Here is a 26,776-nt window from a genome sequence, read left to right as displayed (position 1 = left end):
CTAGGATGGGCTTGGAAAATGCTTAATTCTTGTATGCACTGTCCAACTCACTGTGAGATCCTTTGACACAGAATGAAAACCTTACTATTAACAATTTGAGGTATTCAAACATAACTTCTATCCAACTTGTGGATAAGCTATGCAAACACATGCTCATTCCCTAGGGATCCAAGTTAAAAATAAGAATAAGAATTAAAAAATTGAACAGATACATCAATAACACCAACCGATGCATACTGAGAGGGAGAGAAAATCAACACATCTCTTAAGTTACTTAAAAATAATAGCAAGAAGCAAAAAAAAAAATTCTCTTCTATGAAAAAAATATTAGAATTTAGAATTGCAGCAGTATATTACCTTAAATGTCCAATTTTCAACAACAAAAAGATTCTAAGACATTCTAAGAAGGAGGACACAATAGTTGAACAGTGACTTTACATATGAGAAGGTTACATACCCAACTCCTATGCCAGAGAAAATATCCTGTGGGGCAATATCAAGTGCACCAATACATATAGAATGAGGGCTTCAGAAGGAGAAAAAAGAGAGGCACATGAAAAAAATTAATAAATAGTAAAAATAATCCCCAAATTTGATAAGAAACATGAATGTAAATATTAAGAATATCAGCAATTCTAACATAGGATAAACATAAACACATAGATGCAACATAGTGCAATTGTTAACAGCTAAGAATAAGAGAATTTGTTGAAAGTGGGAAGATAAAAATAAATTACTATAGTAAAGTTTATACCATGAAAATAGTAGCCTTGAGAGAGGTGGAACAATTATTTTAATATTGGACAAAAAAGATTTTAGGGCAAGAATATTATTAGATAAAAAGAGATATATTTATAACAGCACTAGGGTCAATACATCAGAAAGTTATAAAATAATAAATATACACAAACAACAGCAAAGTCTTAAATTATAGGACTCAAAAATTGAAAGAATCAAATACAGAAAATAACATAGATTTGAAATATTTAATACATCACTTTTAATAACTGACAGGACATCAATAAGGGTATAACAGACATGAATAAAACTGTAAAACAATTTAGCTGATATTTATGAAATATTCCATACAAAGAACTATATACTTTTTTTTCAAGCATAAAGATATATTTTCCAGTACAGACCATATACATGGCTCTAAAACATATTTTAATAAAATTGAAATGATTGAAATCACACACAGTATGTTCTCTGACCACAATGAATTAAATGATAAATCAGTAACAAAATGAAATTTGGGAAATTCCCAAGTATTTGGCAACTTATACAGCTCTAAATAACCCATGTATCAAAGGAGAAGTCAATAAGGTAAATATAATATTTCTTCAACTGAATGAAAACTAAAAATACAACATATAAAAATATATGGCATGCAGGCAAAGTAGTGTTTGGGGGAAATTTATAGCTTTAAACGTTTACATTCAGGAAAATATGAGAGGTGCTAGATCACCATCATTTTTTATTTTTTTTTATTTTTATTTATTTATTTATTTATTTTTTATTTCATCTTGTTATGGGGGATACAGAATTTCAGGTTACATACGTTGCTCCTGTTCCGCCCTTCCCCCCAAGCCAGAGCTCCAGACGTGTCTGTTCCCCAGGTCGTGCGCCTTGCACCCATCATGTAGGTATATATCCCTCCCTTCCCCACCCCCCCTTCCCGAGTCAGCACCTTCAAGTGTTACCACTCCCCAAACGGTGCACAATGCACTCATTGTGTAGGCATACCCCCATCCCCTCCCCCACCCCCCACCTCAGTCTGACATCCAATTGGTGTTGTTCCCAGATGTGTATTTAGGTGATGATCAGGGGAACCAATTTTCTGGTGAGTACATGTGATGCTTGTTTTTCCAATCTTGGGATACTTCACTTAATATAATGGGTTCCAATTCTCTCCAGGAGAACCATAGAGATGTCGTATCTTCATCATTCCTTATAGCTGAGTAATATTCCATGGTATACATATACCACAGCTTACTAATCCAATCATGTATTGATGGGCATTTGGGTTGCTTCCACATCTTTGCTATTGTGAATTGTGCTGCTATAAACATTCGGGTACATGTGTCTTTGTTAAAGAATGACCTTTTTTCCTTTGGGTATATGCCCAGTAATGGGATTGCTAGGTCAAATGGCAGGTCTGCTTGAATCTGTTTAAGATACCTCCATAATGCTTTCCACAGAGGTTGCACTAGTTTGCAGTCCCACCAGCAGTGTATGAGTGTTCCTGTCTCTCCACACCCACGCCAACATGTGTTGTTTTGGGTTTTTTTGATAAAGGCCATTCTCACTGGGGTTAAGTGATATCTCATTGTGGTTTTGATTTGCATTTCTCTGATGATTAGGGATGTTGAGCATTTATTTTTTCATATGTTTGTTAGCCATTCTTATATCTTCTTTCGAGAAGTTTCTATTCATGTCATTTGCCCACTTTTTGATAGGGTTACTTGATTTTTTCTTGCTGATTTTACTGAGTTCTAAATAGATTCTTGTTATCAGTCCTTTATCTGATGTGTAGTATGCAAAAATTTTTTCCCATTCTGTAGGTGGTCTGTTTATTCTCTGGACTGTTTCTTTGGCTGTGCAGAAGCTTTTTAATTTAATCATGTCCCATTCATTAATTTTTGTTGCTGCTGTGATTGCCTTGGGGGTCTTCTTCATAAATTATTTGCCTAGGCCAATGTATGTAAGAGTCTTTCCTACATTTTCTTCTAGAATTCTAATTGTATCACGCCTAAGGTTTAAGTCTGTTATCCACCGTGATTTGATTTTTGTGAGAGGTGAAAGCTGTGGGTCTTGTTTCAGTCTTCTACAAGTGGCTAACCAATTCTCCCAGCACCATTTATTGAATAGGGATTCTTGTCCCCAGAGTATATTCTTTCCTGCTTTGTCAAAAATTAGGTGACTATATGAGGATGGTTCTATATTTGGATTTTCTGTTGTGTTCCACTGGTCTGTGTCCCTGTACTTGTGCCAGTACCAGGCTGTTTTAAGAACCACGGCCTTGTAGTATAGTTTGAGGTCTGGCAAATTAATACCTCCCATTTTGTTTTTGTTGCTTAAAATTGCTTTTGCTATACGGGGTCTTCTTTGATTCCATACAAAGTGTATAATTATTTTCTCTACATCTGTGAAGAATGATGTTGGTAATTTAATAGGGATTGCATTGAATCTGTAGATCACTTTGGGTAGTATAGACATTTTAACAATGTTGATTCTTCCGATCCACGAGGAGCATGGTATATTTTTCCATCTATTTGCAAGTTCTGCTATTTCTTTTCTCAGTGTTTCATAGTTTTCCTTATAGAGGTCCTTTACCTCTTTAGTTAGGTATATACCTAGATATTTTATTTTCTTTGTTGCTATTTTGAAGGGTATTGAGTCTTTAATTTGGTTTTCTGATTGACTGTTGTTGGCATATATAAATGCCTCTGATTTGTGTATATTAATTTTGTAGCCAGAGACTTTGCTATATTCGTTAATCAATTCCAGGAGTCTCTTGGTTGAATCCTGGGGGTTTTCCAGATATAGCATCATATCGTCAGCAAAAAGTGAGAGTTTGATCTCTTCCTTCCCTATTTGGACTCCCTTGATTTTGCTCTCTTGCCTGATAGCTCTCGCAAGGACTTCCAATACTATGTTGAAAAGTAATGGGGACAGTGGGCAGCCCTGTCTGGTTCCAGTTCTAAGTGGGAGTGCTTTCAATTTTTCCCCATTCAGAATGATGTTGGCTGTGGGTCTATCATATATGGCTCGTATCATTTTTAGGTAGGTTCCATCTACGCCTATTTTGTTAAGCGTTTTTATCATAAAGGAGTGTTGAATTTTGTCAAATGCTTTTTCTGCATCTAATGAGAGTATCATATGGTTTTTGGTTTTGCTTCTATTTGTGCGGTGAATTACATTTATAGATTTACGTATGTTGAACCATCCCTGCATCTCTGGGATGAAGCCCACTTGGTCGTGGTGGATTATTTTTTTGATAAGTACTTGGATTCGATTTGCTAGTATTTTATTGAAAATTTTTGCATCTATATTCATGAGAGAAATTGGTCTGTAGTTCTCTATTTTCGTTGCGTCCTTTCCTGGTTTTGGTATCAATGTTATATTGGCTTGGTAGAACGTGTTGGGGAGAATTCCATCCTTCTCAATATTGGAGAATAGTTTATGTAGGATGGGCACCAGTTCTTCTTTGTATGTATGGTAAAATTCAGGTGTGAACCCATCTGGACCAGGGCTTTTCTTTTTGGGAAGGTTTTTTATTGCTGTTTCGATTTCAGTTCTTGATATTGGTCTGTTCAGGTACTCTATTTCTTCCTGGTTGAGCCTGGGAAGACTATGTGTTTCTAAAAATTTGTCCATTTCCTCTGCATTCTCCAGTTTGTGTGCATAAAGATTTTTGTAGAATTCATAGATGATATCTTGTATCTCTGTAGCATCGGTTGTGATTTCTTTCATGTTCCTAATGGAGGTTATTAGAGATTTTACTTTTGTGCTCTTGGTTAGTTTAGCCAGAGGTGTGTCTATTTTGTTTATCTTTTCAAAGAACCAACTTTTTGTTTTATTAATTTCCCTTATAGTTTCTTTGTTGTCCTTTTCATTTAATTCTGATTTGATCTTAGTAATTTCTCGCCTTCTGCTGGGTTTGGGGTCGTTCTGTTCTTCTTTCTCCAGCTCTTTGAGTCTATTCGTTAGGTTGTCTATTTGCATGTTTTCTGTCTTTTGGATATAGGCATTTATGGATATGAATTTCCCTCTCAGGACTGCTTTAGCTGCGTCCCATAGATTTTGATAAGTTGTATCTCCATTGTCATTTAATTCAAAGAAACTTTTGATTTCCATCTTGATTTCTTCCTTTATAGAATAATTATTCAGGAGAAAGTTATTTAGCTTCCATGACTTTGAGTAAGAGTGAGGGTTTCTGTTTGTGATCATTGTTACTTTTATTCCGCTGTGATCTGAGAAGATGCATGGTATAATTTCTATTTTTTTGAATTTTTGAAGACATGCTTTATGTCCTAGGACATGGTCAATCTTAGAGAATGTCCCATGAGCTGATGAGAAAAATGTATATTCTGTGGACTTTGGGTGGAATGTCCTATAGATATCAGCCATGCCCATTTGTTCCATCATCATTTTTTATAATTGAGTAGTATTCCACTGTATACATATACCATATTTTATTAATCCTCTCATGGATTGATGGACACTTGGGTTGTTTCCACTTCCTTGCAATAGTGAATTGTGCTGCCATAAACATTCAGAAATAATAAAAAACAATCTTTGGCATCCTATTAAGACAAAAAAAAAAAAAGAATAAATACTAAAATCCTTGGCACAGCATCTAAAAAACAAGAAAAAAACTTATACATTAAAAGAAAGTCTCAATTAACAAAGCCTCAGTCTTCAAAACCTAAATAAGCAAATAAACCAGAAAATAAACAGATCAAATTAAACCAAGAGCAAGAAGATGAAAGAAAATAATGAAATCAGAAAACAATAAAATCAGAGTGGAAGTCAATGAAATAAAAACAGAAAAAAACAATAGAGAAAATCAGTGAAGCCAAATGCTGGTTATTGGTAAGTATCATCAAAATTGATATATAATTAGCTAGACTGGCCAAAAAGAGAGAGAGAGAAAAAAAGAAGATAAAATTACCAAAATCAGGGATGAAAAGTGATATAGCACTACCGACCTACAGAATTTAAAATAATTATGTGGCAATATTATAAAAATAAAACTTTCTGAAAAAAACTGTAAAACTTAGATAAAATAAAAAATGATTAGAAACAAATTTATGAAAACCAAATGGAGACATTAATAGAAAATCTAAGTAACATTTAATTAAAAATTTGCTACAAAATATAGCCCAAGTTTTGAAAATTTTATTGGTAAATTGTGTCTAATATTTAAAAAGAAAAAATCCCAATCCTACAAAAACTTTTTCCAAAAATAATGACAAGGATATACTTTCCAATTTTTCTGATTCCAGTATTACCTTTGTACTAAAGTCATAAGAAAAAAATCAAGAAAGAAAACTTCAAATCAATATCCCTCACAAACTTAAACATAAAAGTCCTTAAGAACTATTAGCACATTAAATCTAGCAACATAGACAAGAGTATAAATCAAGATTAAGTTGTATTTAACTCAGTATTGCAAGGGCAATTTATTATCCACAAATCAATTAATTAAATATATTAATATGTATTAACATAACAAAAATCACATTCTTCTTAGTAAATACAGAAATTGACTATTATGTAAAATAATCAGTTACATTATTATATACTAGCAACAAATAATTGAAAATAAAAATAAGAATGCAATTTCATTCACAGTAATACCAAAAAGAATAAAATACTTTGGGATAAATTTAACAAAAAGGATATATATATATACACACACACACAAAATTCACATATTAGAAAATGAAATGTTAAGATGGTAATTTTTCCCTAGCATACATATTTAATAAAATCTCCATCTAAATATCAACAGACTTGTGAATTGTAGAAATTCATAAGCTGATCATAAATGTATATGGAAATGCAAAATATCTGGTATCCAAAACATACTGAAAAACAACAGAATTAAGGGTTTTCACTTCATTGAAAATCTTATTATAAAACACAGTAATGAAGAGAGTGTGTTATTTGCATAAAATTAAACATTCAGATCAATGGAATAATGTAAAGAATCTAGAAATAGATTCTTACCTGTGCAGAAAATTTATTTTAACAAAGTAGACAAGGTGTTTGAATGAAGGGAAAAAAATGTTTTCAAAAAATGGTGCTGGAAAATATTCATATAAAAATAATTAACCCCATCTCTTGTCTTACACTTTATGAAATTGAACTTGAGGCTGGGCGTGGTGGCTCATGCCTGTAATCTTAGCACTCTGGGAGGCCGAGGAGGGAGGATTGCTTGAGCTCAGGAGTTTGAAACCAGCCTGAGCAAGAGTGAGACTCCCTCTACTAAAACAGAAAAATTAGCCAGGTGTGTAGTCCCAGCTATTGGGGAGTGGGGGCGTGGTGAGCCAGTAGGATCTCTTGAGCCCAGGAGTTTGAGGTTGCAGTAGTTATGATGATGCCACAGCACTCTAGCAGGGTGTAAGAGTAAGACTCTGTCTCAAAACAAACAAACAAAAGCCAAAGCAAACAACCAAAAAAAAAAAAAACAAAAAAAAAACTACAAATGAAATAGACGATAGACCTAAATGTTAGGCAAAGCTTTCTTAATATGATGTGAAAATCATAATCAATAAATAAAAACAAATAACTGATAAGACTTCATCAAATTCAAAATGTTTGTTTTTCGAACATACCACTAAGTAAGTGGTAAAAATATTTTCAAATCATATATCTGATAAAGGGCTTTTATCCATAATATATAAAACACTTCATAGCTGAAAAATAAATTGATAAACATCCCCATTAGAACAAAATTTGCAAAATATTGAAACAGGTGCTTCATTAAGGAAGATGTATAAATGATTCAGCATCATTAGTCAGTACAGAAGTGCATGTGAATACCATAATGAACGCCATTAGGGAGATGTATGTTCAAAGCAGAGGAGATAGCCATTAGAATGGATAAAATTAAAAAAGACTAATAGCAAATGTTGGCAAGGATATAGAGAAACTGGAACACTCTACATTACCAGAAGAAATGTAACAGTCATTTTAGAATAGTTGGATTCTTTCTTAAAAAGTTAAACATGCAGTTACCTACGTGACACAGTTTTTATTACCCAAGAGAAATGAAAACATATGTCCACAAAATAATTATAAGTCAATACTTGTAATTCCATTATTCATAATAGGCAAAAATTAGAAATAATCCAAATGTCTGTCAATTGTTGAATGGACAAACAAAATGTGATATATTTATACAATCAAATATACTCACCAATATAAATGAACAAACCACTGAGACATGCAGCAGCATGGATGTATCTCAAACCATGCTAAAAAAAAAAAAGGACTACATACTACATCATATGTTATATAAAATTTCTAGAAAAGGCAAAGCTCTAGAGACAGCAATTAGATAAGTGTTTGCTTGGGGCCAGGGATGGAAGAGTGATTTAATTGCAAAAAGGCACAAGGAAATCTTTGGTGTAATGGAAGGGTCCTAAAATTAGATTGTGCTGATGCCCACAGAACTGTATAAAATCACTAAGCATCTTCACATTGAGCTCTTAAAATCAGTAAATTATATCATATGTAGGTATTGAGGAGGTCTATTTATGTTGAATTACAATAAGGAAGAGAGTTTGAAAAACTATACATGCCTTAGATACAAAAGTGAAAATTAAGATCGTATCTTATAGATTATGTATGACATTTGCAAGATTTTGTTTTGGAAAAGTTTGTGAATAAATAAAATATGAGGAGTAACCATTTCAGCATAGGAGGAGTTAATGCTAACACATAGGTCAATTTGATTATTTAAAAAGATATTGCAAAATAATTTTATGGTAATCAAATATTCTGTTGAATTGAATTGTCAATCTTTTTAATGGTTGTTTTGGCTTAGCAAAACTAAACCTAACTTATATTAACAGATGCAATTTTACACCTACCTTCTTAACCTTTTACTGTGAGTCTGCATATTAAAAATTATCTTAGCTACTTTAAATATATTTTATTTTTATGAGATATCAATTTATATGGCAAAATATTATATAAACTCATTTTATTAGTCTATGTACTTTCTATGTGCATTTTTGTAAAACCTACTAGGATATGACCTCTATCTACTTTCTGAATAAAAGAAAACAAGGAAAGTAATAAAAATTTAACTTCTTTCCTTGAAAAACATCAAGGGAATTCATGAGCTACAACCAAAAGTAGACAGAAGACAGTGAACCATTGAAAAGTCAGGCACATTGTGCCTTCTGCATAGAGCTGTCAACTGAACCACTCGGGAGTGAGTACAGATGGTGAGAACAAGAAGGCTTTAGCTCCATGGTTAAAAAACAAAATAAAGAAAAAAGAAGCTCAAAAAATAACTGGAAGAGAGGGCTAGAACAAAGATAACAATGTTAAAGCTATGGTGATTGACTAGTAATCTCAATTATTTTTGTATTTTCAGCATGTGTGAAACCAAGGTTAGTTTTCTAACTTCAATATTCATACCACTGGGAGTGTATGAAAGTTCAGGTCTAGAGAGATCACATGACTAACAGAAAAGCCCATTTCTCATTTGTGTCTGGGCCAGGGGCAGAAGTAGAATCTCCTAACTCACAGTCCAAGGTTTTAGTTTGTTTTGTTCTGTTTGTTTAAATTTCCAACTATAATGCTAACAGAAGTTCTTTTTTCTTAAGCAAGGTATAGAAAGCTATATAGCTGAGGAGATTTAGCGTGAGATTGTAAATTTTGTACATCTCTCTACTGAACATTTATCAGATATATTTTATTATAATTTTTGCCTGTGAATGTATAGTCCTCCTATATTGTAAGGTACTCCAGAACAGGAACTATGTATTAACCAGCTTCTGTGATCAACCCCACACTCAGTCCATATCAACAATTCAGGTTTGTGTTTGTGTGTGGGCTTAATTATTTGATAGAATGAATAAATAAATAAATGAATTATATATTTGAAATAACTTATGCAACATAAGTTAGAGCCTTAAGTTTATGACCATTCAAATTTACTTTGAATTAATTAATTCAAATTAATTTTAATAATGGCAAAGTGCCAGAAATATAATGCTGCAGCTACTATTTAACATAATGATCTCTAAGAATTTTCACATTATCATAAAAATATACATTTGAAGTTTTTAGGGAATAAGTGAAAATATAGCAAAATTGAATAAGATGAAAATAGAATCATCATAATGTCAATGAGAGTCACAAGTATTACTAACTTATAGTCTTTTATTTTCCCTTTTTCCTGAGTAAACCAACAACTTCTAATTGTGTAAGAATACTTCTTTTTGATATTCAAGCATAATAATGTTACTTTTATGTTGTGATTAATTAAAAAAATATTAATGGCATTGAAATAATTTCATTTTCCTTTAAAAATAAAGAGTCCTTCAAAATGTAGTATGTTATAAAATTTTATCCTTAGTATTTTTCATGTTTATGACAAAGAACATTTACTAGTTTCTACAATAAGTGATAATGTTAAGTGGAAAAAATACCCAGACTGGATTTCAGTAGCATGATATTATAAAGAAATGAGATATAAATAACGTTAACAAGTGATTAGCTAATATCACTATGCTGTCATACTTCTTTTGACCTAACAAGTGGTTTGCCACACACATTAAAGAAGACTTTTAAAAAATAGTCTGGATGACAATGAAATTCAAGAGTATGCATGATTCTAAAATATGAACTTCAATATTTTTATAATACAACTCACAGTCTCCTGTAGAAAAAATTAGAATGTAGAAATAAGCAAAAAGGAAAAATAAAAATTACTTCCAATATTACTATATAATATATCCTGATATAAACAGGATTTCTTCCTTTTTTATATTTTGGCATGCATATTTCAATGTTTCTACCATTATGTCAGCTTCATAGAAAATAGATCAAATTTACACTTTGTTTTTAAGCACTTTCTAAGTACGTATAATTTTATAGTATCTGAAATTATATACATTGAATCTTTGACTATATACCATGATATATATGTTCAGAGTATATGGCACTTAATTTTTCACCTCCTTTTTTTATAACTTCTTCTACTGCCCTATTTCAGATATTTATTTTTTTTTAATATTTTTATCTCTGATTCATTCTCACGTGGCGCAAAACTAATTTCTGAATTTGGCAACTTGTAAATTATCTCTGAATAAATATTTTTCTACTCAAAAATGGCTACTTATTTCAACCCAGAGTAATCACATATTCCACAAAACTTACCTTCATTATTTTCTTCTTCTATTTCTCCTCTACATATGTATAGTCAAACTACCTACTATCCTGAACAATTTATGTTTTGTGTCTCCTTGATTTTGCTTATGCAGATTCTTCTAACTTAAATGCCTTTATCCAAGATGACTACCTGTGGAAATACCACCACTGTTCAAAACCCATGGCCATCATTACATAGTCAAGGTAACTTGCTGGGTTTCTCTTACCATAGGTGTTTGTCTTCTCCTTTGATCTCCCATACAATTATATGTTATCTTTCTCCACATCATGATATTATTACTTATGTACTATTTATATTCTTTTTTTATATAAATGCATAAAAATAAGGAAATCGGTCTCTTACTGATCTTTTTATTTATATCTCATAGTGCTTTCTTTGTGTTAGGAATTGCTCAGTAAATATTCATACATTTGAGTCTATGGAAATTTTGACATCTGATTAAAAACTATAATTTGTATCATCTATTTTATACTGTTTAAAATTTAAAATGTCTAATTTGAAAGAAAATTGCAAATAGAATTGATAATTTGAAATGCATTTTTCTTTATATAATGAAAGGATTAGCCCATACCACCAAAACCAGTAACTAAAATGTATATATTTTCCTGTAACAACTAAGTCAATCTAACTTCAATATATATCTCATTCATAGTATGATCATTTGGACTTCATTAAAAAGAAAAATTTCCCAGTAGAAAATTGTCTAACTCCTATGTTCACAGGAAGAGCTCCTCTAGCTTTTGGTTATTGTAACCTACGGTTTCCTAGGTCAGGCTTATGGAAGATTTGTTCTTACCACTGTAAAAGCTTCTGATTTTAAGAGACAATACCATGTAGGAGATACTGACTGGGAAACATCTTCAAAGGTGAAGTTGGGGTGAAAAGGATACTGGGAATAGTTTATGGCTTAAACAGGTAGAGACAGGAATGAATTAGAAAGATCTCATGGGAAGTCATGTTTAGTCTCTCTAGTACTCCTAGCTGTGTCCCTGAGTTTAGAAATTTTTTGTTTGCTTCTATGAAGAATCAGACTCAAACAAACAAAACAAAACAAGTTAATATGAGCTCAGCTGAAAGGAAGTAGATGTACTCTTCAGCTTCTTAGTTCTATTATAGCATAGTTTAGGTCAGTGGCTCTCAAACTGTGGTTTTTGGACCAGCAGTATCAGAATCATCAAACAATATTTTAGAAATGTAAATTATCAGGCCTCATCAAAAGTGTACTGGAATTGGGGTCCAGTAATCTGTACTCTATGAAGCCCCTAAGTGGTTCTGATATCTAGTAAAGTTTGAGAACCTTAAACTTACATGGTGGTGGAATAAGTCCAATATGATCTGGACCAGGCATTAGAAAACTTTTTCTATAGAAGGCTGGATAGTAAGTATTTCCGACATGGTGTTCCACACAGTCTCTGTCACAACTACCCATTTCTGAGGCCGGGCGCGGTGGCTCACGCCTGTAATCCTAGCACTTGGGAGGCTGAGGCGGGTGGATTGTTTGAGTTCAGGTGTTCGAGACCAGCCTGAGCAAGAGCGAGACCCTGTCTCTACTAAAAATAGAAAGAAATTATCTGGACAGCTAAAAATATATATAGAAAAAATTAGCCAGGCATGGTGGTGCGTGCCTGTAGTCCCAGCTACTTGGGAGGCTGAGGCACGAGGATTGCTTAAGTTCAGGAGTTTGAGGTTGCTGTGAGCTAGGCTGATGCCACAGCACTCCAGCCCGGGCAACAGAGTGAGACTCTGTCTCCAAAAAAAAAAAAAAAAAAAAGCATGGTTGTGTTGTAATGAAACTTTAATTACCCAAACACACATGGTAGGCTATATATGGACTACAGATCTTAGTTGGCCAACACCAACTCTGGATGCCTGAGTATGTAACAAATAAAACAACATACAGTCATCTAAATCATATATGAAAATTGTTATTACTCCATTTGGTAGAAGAGGAGATCATGAGAAGCTGGGTTAATTATGTCCCCAAGGTCTTCCCAGTTAATTGTGAAATATACAGTTTAAGTCTTTCAAGCCTCTCATCTGAACCCAAAGCTTCCTTCCCAGTGGCGATATAAAATAGGGTTCAAAATGGTTTAATAATTTTTGAAGTGATAACAATCAGTTTGCTGAAAAGAATAAAAATTAAATGGTCTGGTCTGACAGATAAAGAGTTTGCAAACTGTCACTCCCATCTTCAAAACAAGAAAAAATGCTAGGCAAATGGAAAATCAACATCTCTCCTTTAATCTACTAGAGAATTGAGGTCATAGGGTAAAGTGCTACCCTAAAAACTAGAGAAATAGGCAAATACAGGGAAGAACAACTTATACAGGGAGCAGAAGCCAACAGCTGGAGCCAATATAAGTAAAAACACTTAAAAAGGTAAGTGACTAATTTCTGGAGACTGAGCATGAACTAGTTGGAGATATAAATGCTCCTGGAGGCCCAGCCTTAGATAAGTTGCCAAATTTTCATGAGTTTTTCCTCCAAGAACCTCACCAGGTTCACATTAAGAATATTGGAGAAAAATCCCCTTATGGAAGGGGGAGCACAAAAGTACCAATTTTGAAATACATGCAGAGCTTCTGTTCTCCTTAACAAATGTCTATCATTTAAGAAAACTTTTATCAAAGCCTAACCAATTTGGGGTTTACCAGAAACTAACTGACCTGCACAAAGGGAAATACCCAACTCCAGCCCCCTGCAGTCTTCTTGTTTCACCTGATTGGGGGAAAAGATAGAATCCCTTGTGAAGGTCACGACCCAGGGTTACAGTCCTACTAAAATAATAACACCTAATTACAGGATTATAGACTGCTCCCCTCCTCCCACATCTTACCATCACATCCATTGGGATCCTGTATGGTAACAGTGGATTGCAGCTAAAAGAACTGCAAGATTTAGCCCTATTGAAGAAGGAGTCTCTAGAAAACCTAAAAACAACAGAGGAGGCAAAAGCAAGAACACTAGAGAAAATTTAGCTTCTCACATCTATAGCTACAGCAAACAGTAAATATATTCTAAATCCTAACCAAATAAACATAGAACCTAACACTAAAGGACTATTTACCTCAGTTCTTTTTACCAGCTACATCATATCTGGCTTTCAACAAAAAACTTCATAGCATCCTAAAAGGCAAAAGTCACAATCTGAAGAAACAAAGAAAGTAGCATGACCAGACTCAGTCTGGCAGAGATTTTGAAATATCAGAATGGGAATTTAAAATATGCTCCCTTTTTATCTAACCTCAGTTTCTGGGAGCCTGACCTCAACCAGAGACCTTGTGTTCTTGTTTGGCTTTGAGGTTACTATAGGCAGCGGTATACTATAGTCCGCTAACCCGGGCTTGTGAAAGCCAAATGTGTACATTTCAATTTTTTTATTTTTTTTATTTTTTTTATTTTTTTTTTTTTGTTGTTGAGACAGAGTCTCACTTTGTTGCCCAGGCTAGAGTGAGTGCCGTGGCGTCAGCTTAGCTCACAGCAACCTCAAACTCCTGGGCTTAAGCGATCCTACTGCCTCAGCCTCCCGAGTAGCTGGGACTACAGGCATGCGCCACTATGCCCGGCTAATTTTTTCTATATAGATTTTTAGGTGTCCATATAATGTCTTTCTATTTTTAGTAGAGACGGGGTCTCGCTCAGGCTGGTCTCGAACTCCTGACCTTGAGCAATCCACCCGCCTCGGCCTCCCAGAGTGCTAGGATTACAGGCGTGAGCCACCGCGCCCGGCCCTTTTCAATTTTTTTAAATTTATACATAATATTTGTAATATTATGGGATACATGTGATATTTTGTTACATTCATAGAATGGCTAAATGCTCCAGTCAGGTATTTAGAGTATCACCTCAAATATTTATCATTTCTATGTGTTCAGAACATTTCAAGTACTCTCTTCTAAAACTAAATACTGAAGATCAAGTTAGAAGAACAAAAATGTAAATAAGAGACTGGACAGAGAGAAAAAATTCTACAGTTTATTTCACTAAGACAGAATGAAAGCAGATCCAGGAAAGATGCCCAAGAAAGTTCAGTACACAATAGAAGATAACTTTTATACAGCATGTTGGAATTTACCTAATGGCAAGATGGTAGTGACTAAGGGACTGAACTGGTTTTAATAACAATGTACTTCAGCATTGTCAGCACAGAGGAAGTATCTTGTGTTGAAAGAGCAAACATGTCTTCTAGATATCGGCCTATGTGAAGAATTTATGAAGAAGACCCCATTGGCAATCACAGCAAAAACAAAAATGATTATTATTAAATGGGACTTGATTAAATCAAAAATCTTCTTCACAGCCACAAAAATAATTAACAAAGCAAGTAGACAACCTACAAAAGAATGAGAGAAAATATTCACAAGCTATACATTTGATAAATGACTAATACCAGAATCTACAAAGACCTCAAGCAAATAAGCAAGAAAAAAATCAAACAATCCCATTAAAAAGCAGACAAAAGACATGATCAAAACCTTCTCAAAAGAAGACAGACAAATGGCCAATAAACATATGAAAAAATGCTCAATGTCACTAATCATCAGGGAAATGCAAATCAAAACCACAATGAGAGATCACCTGACCCCAGACAGGATGGGTTTTATTAAAAAGTCCAAAAACAATAGATGCTGGCATGCATGCAGAGACAAAGGAATGCTTATAAACTGTTGATGGGATTGAAAATTAGTATAACCTTTATGGAAAACAGTATGGAGATTCCTCAAAAACTAAAAATTGGCCTACTGCTTGATCCAGCAATCCCAGTACTGGGTATTTGCCCAAAGGTAAAGTCATTTTATCAAAAAGACACCTGCACTCAAATGTTTACTGCAGCACAATTCACAATTGCAAAGATATGGAATCAACAACCCAAGTGCCCATTAATTCATGAGTGGATGAAAAAAACGTGATATATATGTACATATAAACACACACAAACACACCATGGAATATTACTTAGCAATGAAGATGCTAAGGGATGACTTAATGCCTTTTGCAACCATTTGGATGGAACTGGAGACCATTATCCTAAGTGAAGTATCTAAAGAATGGAAAAATAAACACCACATATACTCACTATTAAATTGGAACTGACTGATGAGCGCACATGTACATAGAGGGAAGTAAAACTCAATGGAAATCAAGCAGGAGAGACTGGGGGGAAGGGGATGGGCAAAAACCTACCTAATGGGTACAATGAACACTATCTGGGTGATGGGCACACTTTTAATCCTGACTCATGCATTACAAAAGCTATCTATGCAACCAAAATCATTTGTACCCTCCATAATACTTTGAAATAAAAAAAAAGAAAGAGCGAACATGGAAGTGTATAAACAAGGTCAACTTTGCTATCTCATAATGCATGATAATTGAGCACCGTGAGTAAGTTTGCAGGAATTACATAACAGCTATAAGGAGAAACTTACCCACCTACTTGCTGAAGTCATAAATGTTTACTTCCTTCCCATATAGTTTAATTATGTCTGAGATAAAATAGATATAGATAATAGAGACTTTGTTTTCTTCTACTAGGATTATGCTACAAACTGAATGTTTGTGTTTCCCAAAAAGTTTATTATTGAAGTCTTAATCCCTAATGTGATGGTGTTAGAAAGTGGGGCCTTTGTGAAGTCATTAGGTCATTGGGTGGAGCCCTCATGAATGGGATCAGTGCCCTTATAAGTATAGACACAAGAGAACTTGCTCACCCTTTCTCTGTTATCTGCCTTTGAGGATAAAATGAGATGACCATGTGTAAACCAAGAAGAGGATCTTGACCAATAACTTGATCATGCTGGGAACCTGACCTTGAACTTCCAGCCTCCAGAAGTGTGATAAATAAATTTTTTTTTAAACCACCCTATCTATGGGTATTTTATTAATTCAGTCATAACTGGCTAATGCAGAGTATTTTGTAATGTAACAGAAGTAATTTACTCAAAAAGATATTACATTCCTGCAATATTCCATACATACTGGGCAAAGACTCAAGAAAACATCATTGCACAGAGAGAATTAGTTCAAGATGCAGGCATATTGTGAATTATAAAAATCATTAAGTTTTCCCAGGTATTGGATGTCACAGAAATCACAATGATACCTTTTGGAAGAGAGTTTACACCAGAGAAGGAAGCTCTTTGATTCTTATGTCCATGATAACGTATTTCTAGACTACAATAACATGCCTAGTTTCAGCTTTTTAGCTAGGTTCTTTCAGATTTGATGATCATTGTGACAAACTGCTATAGTAAAAATAACATTTAACTATTCCCTTGAGCTGAATTGATAGACAAAGTAGATCTATTTTTCCTGGAGAGTTGGTGAAGGATATATTATTTCACCTTCCCTTACTCTTGATAGCTATTTTAAAGAAAGATTGCTTCATTTTAATGTTCAACAGTCTGAAGAAATTTCATGGTCAGGGAATAATAGTTTTTTCAACAAAATTTAGTCCCTCAAAATCTTTCAGCCTAATGCCAACATGTTCATCATTCAGATACACCTTATTATAAAATTGTTTTAATATATCTTCATGAGCTAGTAAAAGAAAAAAGAACGAAGCTAATGAATAGAAGAAAAAAGCTTAGCCCATTTTATGGTTTTTGTAAGACTCTTCCTGCTTGTCTAATTTACCTAAGAACTTTATCAACAGTACTTTGACTTGTTACTTGATTTATAGCAATGAAAACTGAGGGAACTGAAGTAATTTTCGAACAGATGTGTCTAAAGATAGTGTTGTCACTATACATGATCACCTTGCCGGTTAACCATTCTGCTCTTCCAGTCACTGTACTATGTAATGAACAGAAAGAGAGGGAGTCTAAGAAATTGAGTATTGTGGGGGCGGTGGAGTCTGGTTCATCCATTAAAAATCAATGAACCATTTTGTCTACAACCTTCTTTTTCATAACTAGATTTCCCTAAGATGTCTGAATTAGGTAAACACGGCTTTTGAAAATATAATTTCCTTGGGGTTGTGCAGCATGATTTAGAGCAGAAGCTACCAAATGATTGGACATGTGATACAGCAGTAATAGTTTACCACACAAATTAATAAATGGGTAATTAGAGAAGCCAATCTCAGGTGGAGCAAAAACACATTCACATGCTTGACATTTAGCAGACACCTGTTAGAATGGCCTCTCAGTGTATGGCCATTTCTCTTCTGATCAGTCTGCTGTCTATTCTGATGGATAAGTGTCTTTGCTCTACCAGTTAATGATTATTTTGAATACCACCCTTGTATCTAGTAGTAAAATGCACATCACTGAGACAAACTATGCAATCACTAGCACTTACAGGAAGATTAAAAACAGACAAAATTTAAAATTTAGTAAGCTTAGATGAATTAGTGTCTTTCAATAGAAAATATGCTGCAACTTTAAACCTAAATTAAAGTTTTCAAATATTGGAAAACAGTATCAGGTTTGAGTAATGGATTATTAATCCTAAACTGTTAGTTGCTTTGTTATTAAAAGACTTCAGATTCCTTTAGCATAGTGGTTCTCATCTCTTCCGCTTTTTAGAATAATGTGGGGAAACTTAAAAATATGTTGACACTAAAGTCTCATTGAAGACCAATTGAACAACAGTTTGTTGGAATGGGGCACAGGGATAGGTAATTTTAAAGGTCCTCATGTTATTCTAATAGTGGGTAGATTTTGAAACTCTATTTAAGATAGTATCCTGATTTAAGTATCTTAAATAGAAGTACTGACATTAGCTAGTGTTATGGGTAGAATTGTGTGCCTACAAAATTCATAGGAAGTTCTAACTCATGGACCTCATAATTTGACTTCATTTGGAAATAGAATCATTGCAGATGTAATTAATTAAGTTAAGATGAGGTCATACTGGAGTAGGGTGGGCCTCTAATATGACTGATGTCCTTATAAAAAGGGGCAATTTGGACACAGTCATGCACACAGAGAGGACGCCATTTGAAGATGAAAGCAGAGATTCAGAGTGACGTAGAGAAACCAGGAACTTCAGATGTTTCTAGCAAACCACCAGAAGGTAGGTGAGAGGCATAGAACAGACTTCTCCCTCACATCCCTCAGAAGTAGCAAACTATGCTCGAACTTTTGATCTCAACCTTCTGGTTTCTAGATTGTGAGACAATATATTTCTGCTGTTTAAGCCACTTCATTTGTGGTACTTAGTTACACTGGCTTTAGAAACTAATTCAGCTATGAATGAAATTTCTATATATTTTTTAACTCTGTTTTCCTCCAATGCACAATGGGAGTGTTGGATCTATGGATTATTGAGTTCGTCTTTATCTCTTTCTCTATAGGATTCAGGTTACCCTCTGCTTTTTGCTTCCCTATATAGAGCTAAAATAGCTTATCATTTTCATTAACTTTCCCTTCAGTTGGGCAAAAACTTATTTAGTTTCTTCACTAAAATATTATTTGTTTTTGTACAGGCAATACAAGAAAACCATGGTTATCAAAAGTGATGTCCTTTACACATGTCTCCCTCCTCTGTTTGATTAACTATGGCAGTAGAAATACATTTCTAGCCATATTGAATGTGCAGTCAGGTGCTATTACACTATACCTTAAGCTTTCTATCAAGACACATTCAAGACTCTTCCAGCTGATATCAAGGTGTATGTCAAAGATGCCTCATTCCCTTTATTGCGCTAACAAACACAAAGAGTAAAACAGAAAGAGTAATTTTTCTTATCTCAATAATTCTGTAATATTTTTTTTTGCCATTTGGCTTCATATAATAGGAGCAAGAATTCTTTAAAGAGAAGAGCAATATCACTGTGCTTATTTTATTGTCTGGGAAATCATTCTCATGGTGGCACTGCTGGGAAATGCATCCTTTCATATAGAACAAATACACAATTACTGTTAGTGTAGAATATAATACAAGAAAGAGAATTTTAGATACATCTTTTCTGTTACAGAATTTTTAATTAATGCAAACCTCAGAAACCAAGGCACAGATAAGAACAGGGAAATAAATGAATAGAATAATGGCAGTGGTTGGCAACATCAAAAGCCATATGGAATAGACAGAGTATGCAAGATCTTTGTGGAAGACAAATGCAATATTTAATAAGAGAAGCAGGAGGGGTAGAGAAAATATTGCTTATAAGATCATATGGATGTAACAGTATAATCAAACCTGGAGTAAATAAACATGGTAAAAGGAAAAGTCATGAAGAAAAAAATAGAGTCCACAAGATGCTTCTGAAAAATGTCATCATGGTTTAATAGGAATAGGTATGAAAAAGGTATAAAAATAAGTCACTGCTGATAAATCTATGAGATTCCTGAATTAGAAACAAAAAGAAGAAGAAAATAAATGCATGTGAAAACATAAAATGAAATGCTGATTTAGTCATCCCTTGCTAGAGAAAATTTGGTTTAGTCATGATGTCACATGTACACACAAATAAATTTCTTTTCTTACTAAGCCAAATTTAATGACCTGAAAATGTATTAGTAACATCACAAATGCTTAAATTCACATAACATACATCAGATTCTTTCTGAACGGTTACATTAGTATTATTACTTGTCTTATGTGAAAGAAAGAGAAAGTTTTCTTTATTGGCATTTGAGACTGTGATTTTCACCCGCTTTCCATGCTCTTCACCAAAATTCCTTTCCTACTAAAATTTACATGTTATGTTGGTTTTGTTTGCTCTGTAGATTTACATATTATTACAGAGTTATATAGAAAATATTTCTTTTTTAGGATATATCAAGTATTCATACAGGCTACCAATATTCCCGGTTTTGCCCAAATCTGGATATTATGTAGAGTTTCAATTACCAGTCCTCTTCAAATTAAGTGCTGTCATTTGATGTGCTTTTGGCAATGAAATATGAATAATTATGATCACATTTACATACAGTTAGGAGGGCTGGGGGCCAAAGCAAAATTCACCATGTCTTACTTTCTTGCCTTGGTAATTACAGAAGGATGTACCAGCAGAAAAATTTTATCAGCCTGGGTTCCTGAGAGACTACAACAAGCAGAACACCCCCACAGCCTGCCCCACCCAGTGATCTGTGATGGACAAGTAACATGAGCAGAAATATGAATATTTGGTGTTTTTAAGCCACTGAAATTATAGAATTGTCTGTTGCTTTGTAATAGCATATCTTACATTGATAGATGGGAAGGGTATGAAATCTTTTATTTCATCATCTTAAAATGCATTAAAACATAACTTAAAGATTTAATTAAGAACAGAAATTCCTTCATAAAAGCAATTAACAGTGAATTCACTTTAAACATGTGACCAAAGCAAAAGCAAAAACAAACACAAAGCAGACAAAAACATACACTGGGGAAAAGAATCCCTATACAGTAAATGGTGCTGGGAAAATTGGATAGCCACATGTAGAAAACTGAAATGGGATGTGCACCTCTCACCTCTCATAAAAATCAACTCATGGTGGATAGCAGACTTAAATCTAAGACATGAAACCATAAAAATTCTAGAAGAAAATCTTGGAAAAACTCTATAGACATTGGCCTAGGCAAAGAATTTATGAAGAAGACTCCAAAAGCAATCACAGCAACAACAAAAATAAATAAATGAGATCTGATCAAATTAAAAAGCTTCTGCCAAGGAAACTATAACTAGAGCAAACAGACAACCTACAGAGTGGGAGAAAATATCTGTCTGCTACAAATCTGATAAAGGGCTGATAACTAGAATTTATATAGAATGCAGGAAAATCAACAAGAAAAAAATCAAACAACCCCATTAAAAAGTGGGCAAAGGATATGAACAGAAATTTTACAAAAGAAGACAGACTAATGGCCAACAAACACATGAAAAATACTCATCTCTAATCATTAGGGAAATGCAAATCAAAACCACAGTGAGATATCACCTAACTCCAGTGAGATTGGCTTTTATAAAAAAAATCCCAAATAACAAATGTTGATGTGAATGCAGAGAGATATTAACACTCATACACTATTGGTGGGACTGCAAATTAGTACAACCTCTGTGGAAAGTAATATGGAGATATCTCAAAGAACTAAAAGTAAAACTACAATTTGATCCAGCAATCCCACTACTGGATATTTACCCAAAGAAAAAAAAGAGGCCGGGCGCGGTGGCTCACGCCTGTAATCCTAGCACTCTGGGAGGCCGAGGTGGGCGGATCGTTTGAGCTCAGGAGTTCGAGACCAGCCTGAGCAAGAGCGAGACCCCATCTCTACTAAAATAGAAAGAAATTATATGGACAGCTAAAAATATATATAGAAAAAATTAGCCGGGCATGGTGGCGCATGCCTGTAGTCCCAGCTACTCGGGAGGCTGAGACAGGAGGATCGCTTGAGTTCAGGAGTTTGGGGTTGCTGTGAGCTAGGCTGACGCCACGGCACTCACTCTAGCCTGGGCAACAGAGTGAGACTCTGTCTCAAAAAAAGAAAAAAAAAAAAAAAGAAAAAAAAGACGTTCTACAGTAAAGACATCTTCATTCAAATGTTTATAATAGCACAATTCACAATTGCAAATTGTGTGGAAACAACCCAAGTGCCTGTAGGGATCCTCCCTGAGCAAGAATTGGCTTGAGCTCAGAGTCAGCTAAGATGGACGTGCTTCTTGGGTCCAAAGGTCAATGGGTCCAGAATGCTCCTTGAGGCTAGAAGTCAATGGGTCAGACACAGGCCCATTGACTGCTGAATGCTTCCTGGAGCTAAAGGACAATGGCCTATTGAAATAGACAAACTGTTTCCTGTGGCAAATAGCCAAGGTGTGTTTCATTGTCCTGCACATGGGTAATGAAGTCCAAAGGTTAAGATGCAAATGTTTGCCTTCCCTTGAGCAATTTCCATAAGAAATGGAACATGTAGTCTCAGGGCTCTAAAGATAGTCACGTACCAGGAAATAGCTGCTGGACAAAAGGTGTATAAAAATAAAGCGACTGCTGCTTTCCGTACTGCAGTCTTTACCGTCTATGTGTGTCTGTATGTATGTTTATGTGTTCAACCCCCGTTCTGTAATCGGGTCGCAACAGTGCCCATTAATACATGAGTGGATTAATAAAATGTGGTGTATGTATACCGTGGAATACTACTCAACCATAAAAAACAATGGTAAGCTAATACCTCTTGTATTATCCTGGATGGTGCTGGAGCCCATTCTCCTAAGTGAAGTATCATGAAAATGGAAAAACAAACACCACATGTACTCACCATTAAATTGGTACTAACTGATCAACACTTACGTGCACATATGAAAGCAACATTCATCGGGTGCTAGGCAGTTTGTGAAGGAAGGAATGGGTAAATCCACACCAAATGGGTGGAGTGCACACTATCTGGGGTATGGACATCCTCATAGCTCTGGCTTGGGTGGTACAGGGGCAATATATGTAACCAAAGTGTTCATACCCCTGTAATATTCTGAAATAAAATAAAATAAAACAAAACTTTACCTATCTGTATAAATTTGTTTTGTCTAGAAAAATGTCATGTTTTTTCCGGTAGAATCAAAATTAGTGGTTTTTAAAGGGTTCTGAAATATTCAAAGGAAATCAAAGAAATTTAAATTTTGTGGTTCACAAATTTATAATTCTTGATCTCTCTTTCTCTATTAAAATAACAGCAATCCATTTCCTGGAATAAAACAATATCGCTTTTAACTGCATGTAAATAGATTTGCTGAACAATCAGATTTTTTTTATAGTTTAATGTATTTTAATAGCAAACTTACAGGAACAGCACAGAAGACAGACAACATTAAAAACGTACTTGCATTCAGGACAACTCAGTTAGAAAAGTATAGTGAATGGATGGAATCTACTGTATGATAAAAATGCTACAAACACCATTTAGTTGCCGTCAATAAGAAATTTACTTGTTTTTAAAAAATCCAAATGCTGCCATTGTCCAGAAAAATTTAACAGGTTTGTTTATAATTGTTATAAAGTCGAACTGCTGAAACTTGTTCACTGAAACATTTAACTTGCATTAATGGTTCACATCCCCGCATTTACATTAAAAATTCACACACAAATGAAAACGGGAAAACTGCCAATACCTAATTTCTGGCCCCTATTTTTCCACTCGCAATCATATACTTAGGTACCTTTTGACCCCATGGAGGAAAAAAAAAATCTTACGTTCAGAACTACCAATAACAGGAAGAAGAGAATTTTTTTTTTTTTTTTTTTTTTAGAATGAAATGTTTTCCCATCATAGTGGATTCTTAAGCATGTTCTCCATGTATGCGGCATGTTAGCTGGATGTCTTTTGGCATAATTGTTACACGTTTGGCATGGATAGCACACAGATTGGTGTCTCCAAAAAGGCCAACCAGATTGGCCTCACTTGCCTCCTGCAAAGCACCAATAGCTGCTCTCTGGAAGCGCAGATCTGTTTTGAAGTCCTGAGCAATTTCACGCACCAGACGCTGGAAAGGAAGTTTGTGAATCAGAAGTTCAGTGGACTTCTGATAATGTCTAATTTCACGGAGTGCCGCTGTACCAGGCCTGTAGCAATGAGGTTTCTTCACCCCTCCAGTAGAAGGCGCACTCTTGCGAGCAGCTTTTGTAGCCAGTTGCTTCCTGGGTGCTTTACCACTGGTCGATTTGCCGGCAGTCTGCTTTGTACTAGCCATGGTAGAAAGACCTCCTTACTTAGCCCCCTTCTCCTTTGGCTGGAGCTCCGTGAGCGAGAGGCGGCGCTGGCGCTTGAGAGCGATGGCGGCTGAGAACCTAATCATCAGATTTTAATAAGCTTATGGAATTCTTACGTTATACTAGGAAGCAATCTCATCTGTCACACTTACATGTTTATTTACGTCCTCCCACAATTCCAAAAGGGATTTGGCTAGTTAACATATGTAGCAAGCATAAAGCTAATCTGTCTAGCAGCCAAGATCAGTACAACGTTCTATTTGAGTGACAGCCTTGTTAAATATTCAAAGTCATGGTAAAGTATTCTAATTTTTTTCTGAATTACACAAAATGTGGCAAAGGAAAATTTCCTTTTACTTTTTTGAATTTTTTCATTTTTTTCTTTTTTATTTTAGCATATTATGGGGGTACAAATGTTTAGGTTATGTATATTGCCCTTGCCCCACCCGAGTCAGAGCTTCAAGCTTGTCCATCTCCCAGACGGTGCTCATTGCACTCGTTATGTGTGTATGTACCCATCCCCTCCTCCCCATCTGCCCAACACTTGATGAATGTTATTGCTATATGTGCATTTAAGTGTTGATCAGTTAAAACCAATTTGATGGTGAGTACATGTGGTGGTTATTTTTCCATTCTTGGAGTACATCACTTAGGCAGAAAGGGTTCCAGCTATATCCAGGATAATACAAGAGGTGCTATATCACCATTGTTTTTTGTGGCTGAGTAGAACTCCATGGTATACATATACCACATTTTATTAATCCACTCATGTATTGATGGGCACTTGGGTTGTTTCCACATCTTTGCAATTGTGAATTGTGCTGCTATAAACATTCGAGTGCAAGTGTCTTTTTATAGAATGGCTTTTATTCTTTTGGGTAGATGTCCAGTAATGGGTTGCTGGATCAAATGGTAGTTCTACTTGTATCTCTTTGAGATACCTCCAAATTGCTTTCCACAGAGGTTGTACTAGTTTGCAGTCCCACCAGCATTGTATGAGTGTTCCTATTTCTTAGAAGCAGAAAATTCCCTTTTGAAAGAACACAACTACTTTAGTATTATCTTCCTGCTGGGTACCATTACCTTGCATGGCACAACGGCTACTTCTCACATTTGCAAATCATTCCTCAATCTCTCTCCTCAAACTGAGCCCATTTCTATATTTCTCCTTCACTTTCTTTTATCTGCCCTTGCACTTAAACCAGCATGAATAATGGCTCAAGTGTTGATCAGACAGAAGAAATGCAGTATTACAATGAGAAAAGTCTTATGGCAATTAAAGTTGACAAGTAAATGTCAAATTTAAACAACATAAATGTATCTGGAAAATATAACATCAACTTACAAAATAAGTTGAAATGTTTTTTACTTTTATTCTCAGATTTTAAATTTTATTAAATTGTGTACAGAATGCTCTGTTTACCCTAAAGTTGTTTCTCTTCTGTTTGATCATGTTATTTAATACCTTCCTACCACCAGCGTGGATCTTGAATAAATAGGAAAATTAATCAGTCTTCTAAACTGTCCTTCTGTGAGACTCAAATAGTGTCTTTTTTCTCTAGATCTTATTATTTCAGTTGATTTCTATTATATTCAGTTTATATAATGAAGAGATAGCAGATGATTTTTTTAAAAATGGAATTTTATTTCTGATAACTAAATTTTTGAACGGCAAAGCAAAATACTAACAGATGGTTGTCTTCCCTAAGTTTAAGTGAGAGCACTCTTGAGAAATTTAGCATGAATAGTATAAGTTCAACCTTTCAAGATTTCTATCTAGTGAGCAATTGGCATCTATATTTTCTTCTCTTAGGTATTCAGAGAAGAAACCACATAGCAGCATTTCATATTTCACAAACAAAATGACAGTACAGGAGTAGTTTCCCATAATGAAGGTGCTTTGGGGAGTTGAGAACTATTATATGACTCATCAGCTTCAAATAATTTTGCCACTGGAGATGAAGGGTAATATCTCTTGCTGAAAGCACAAGTTGAAGTAAGTATTTTTATGACAAGATTATTTAGAAACTCACTGCATAACATATAGTGCAAAATTGTGACAGGTTTATACTGTTTAGTTCTACATAATGGCTTATGAGAAACCAAATCAACAAGAAATAGATACAAAAAAAAAAAAGGTAAGTGCAGGATGGATAGTAGAGAAATTTCATGACTTCAGTTAATAGACTAGCTTTTAGGTACATAAAATGCTTCTTTCATGACTTCC

The 26,776-nt window shown here is 34.6% G+C and overlaps 1 protein-coding gene across 1 annotated transcript; it reads right to left on the bottom strand.

Annotated features, from left to right (window-relative positions):
* Positions 1-24,119: 24,119 nt before the first annotated feature.
* On the bottom strand, positions 24,120-24,530 carry LOC138398267 (histone H3.3A-like). The gene has a single exon (XM_069492579.1). The coding sequence runs from the start codon at positions 24,528-24,530 to the stop codon at positions 24,120-24,122; it is 411 nt and encodes a 136-aa protein (XP_069348680.1).
* Between the last annotated feature and the right edge of the window lie 2,246 nt (positions 24,531-26,776).

The sequence above is a fragment of the Eulemur rufifrons genome, chromosome 17, assembly GCF_041146395.1.
Source record: "Eulemur rufifrons isolate Redbay chromosome 17, OSU_ERuf_1, whole genome shotgun sequence".
Lineage (NCBI taxonomy): Eukaryota > Metazoa > Chordata > Mammalia > Primates > Lemuridae > Eulemur > Eulemur rufifrons.
This window is presented reverse-complemented; position numbering and strand designations above follow the sequence as displayed.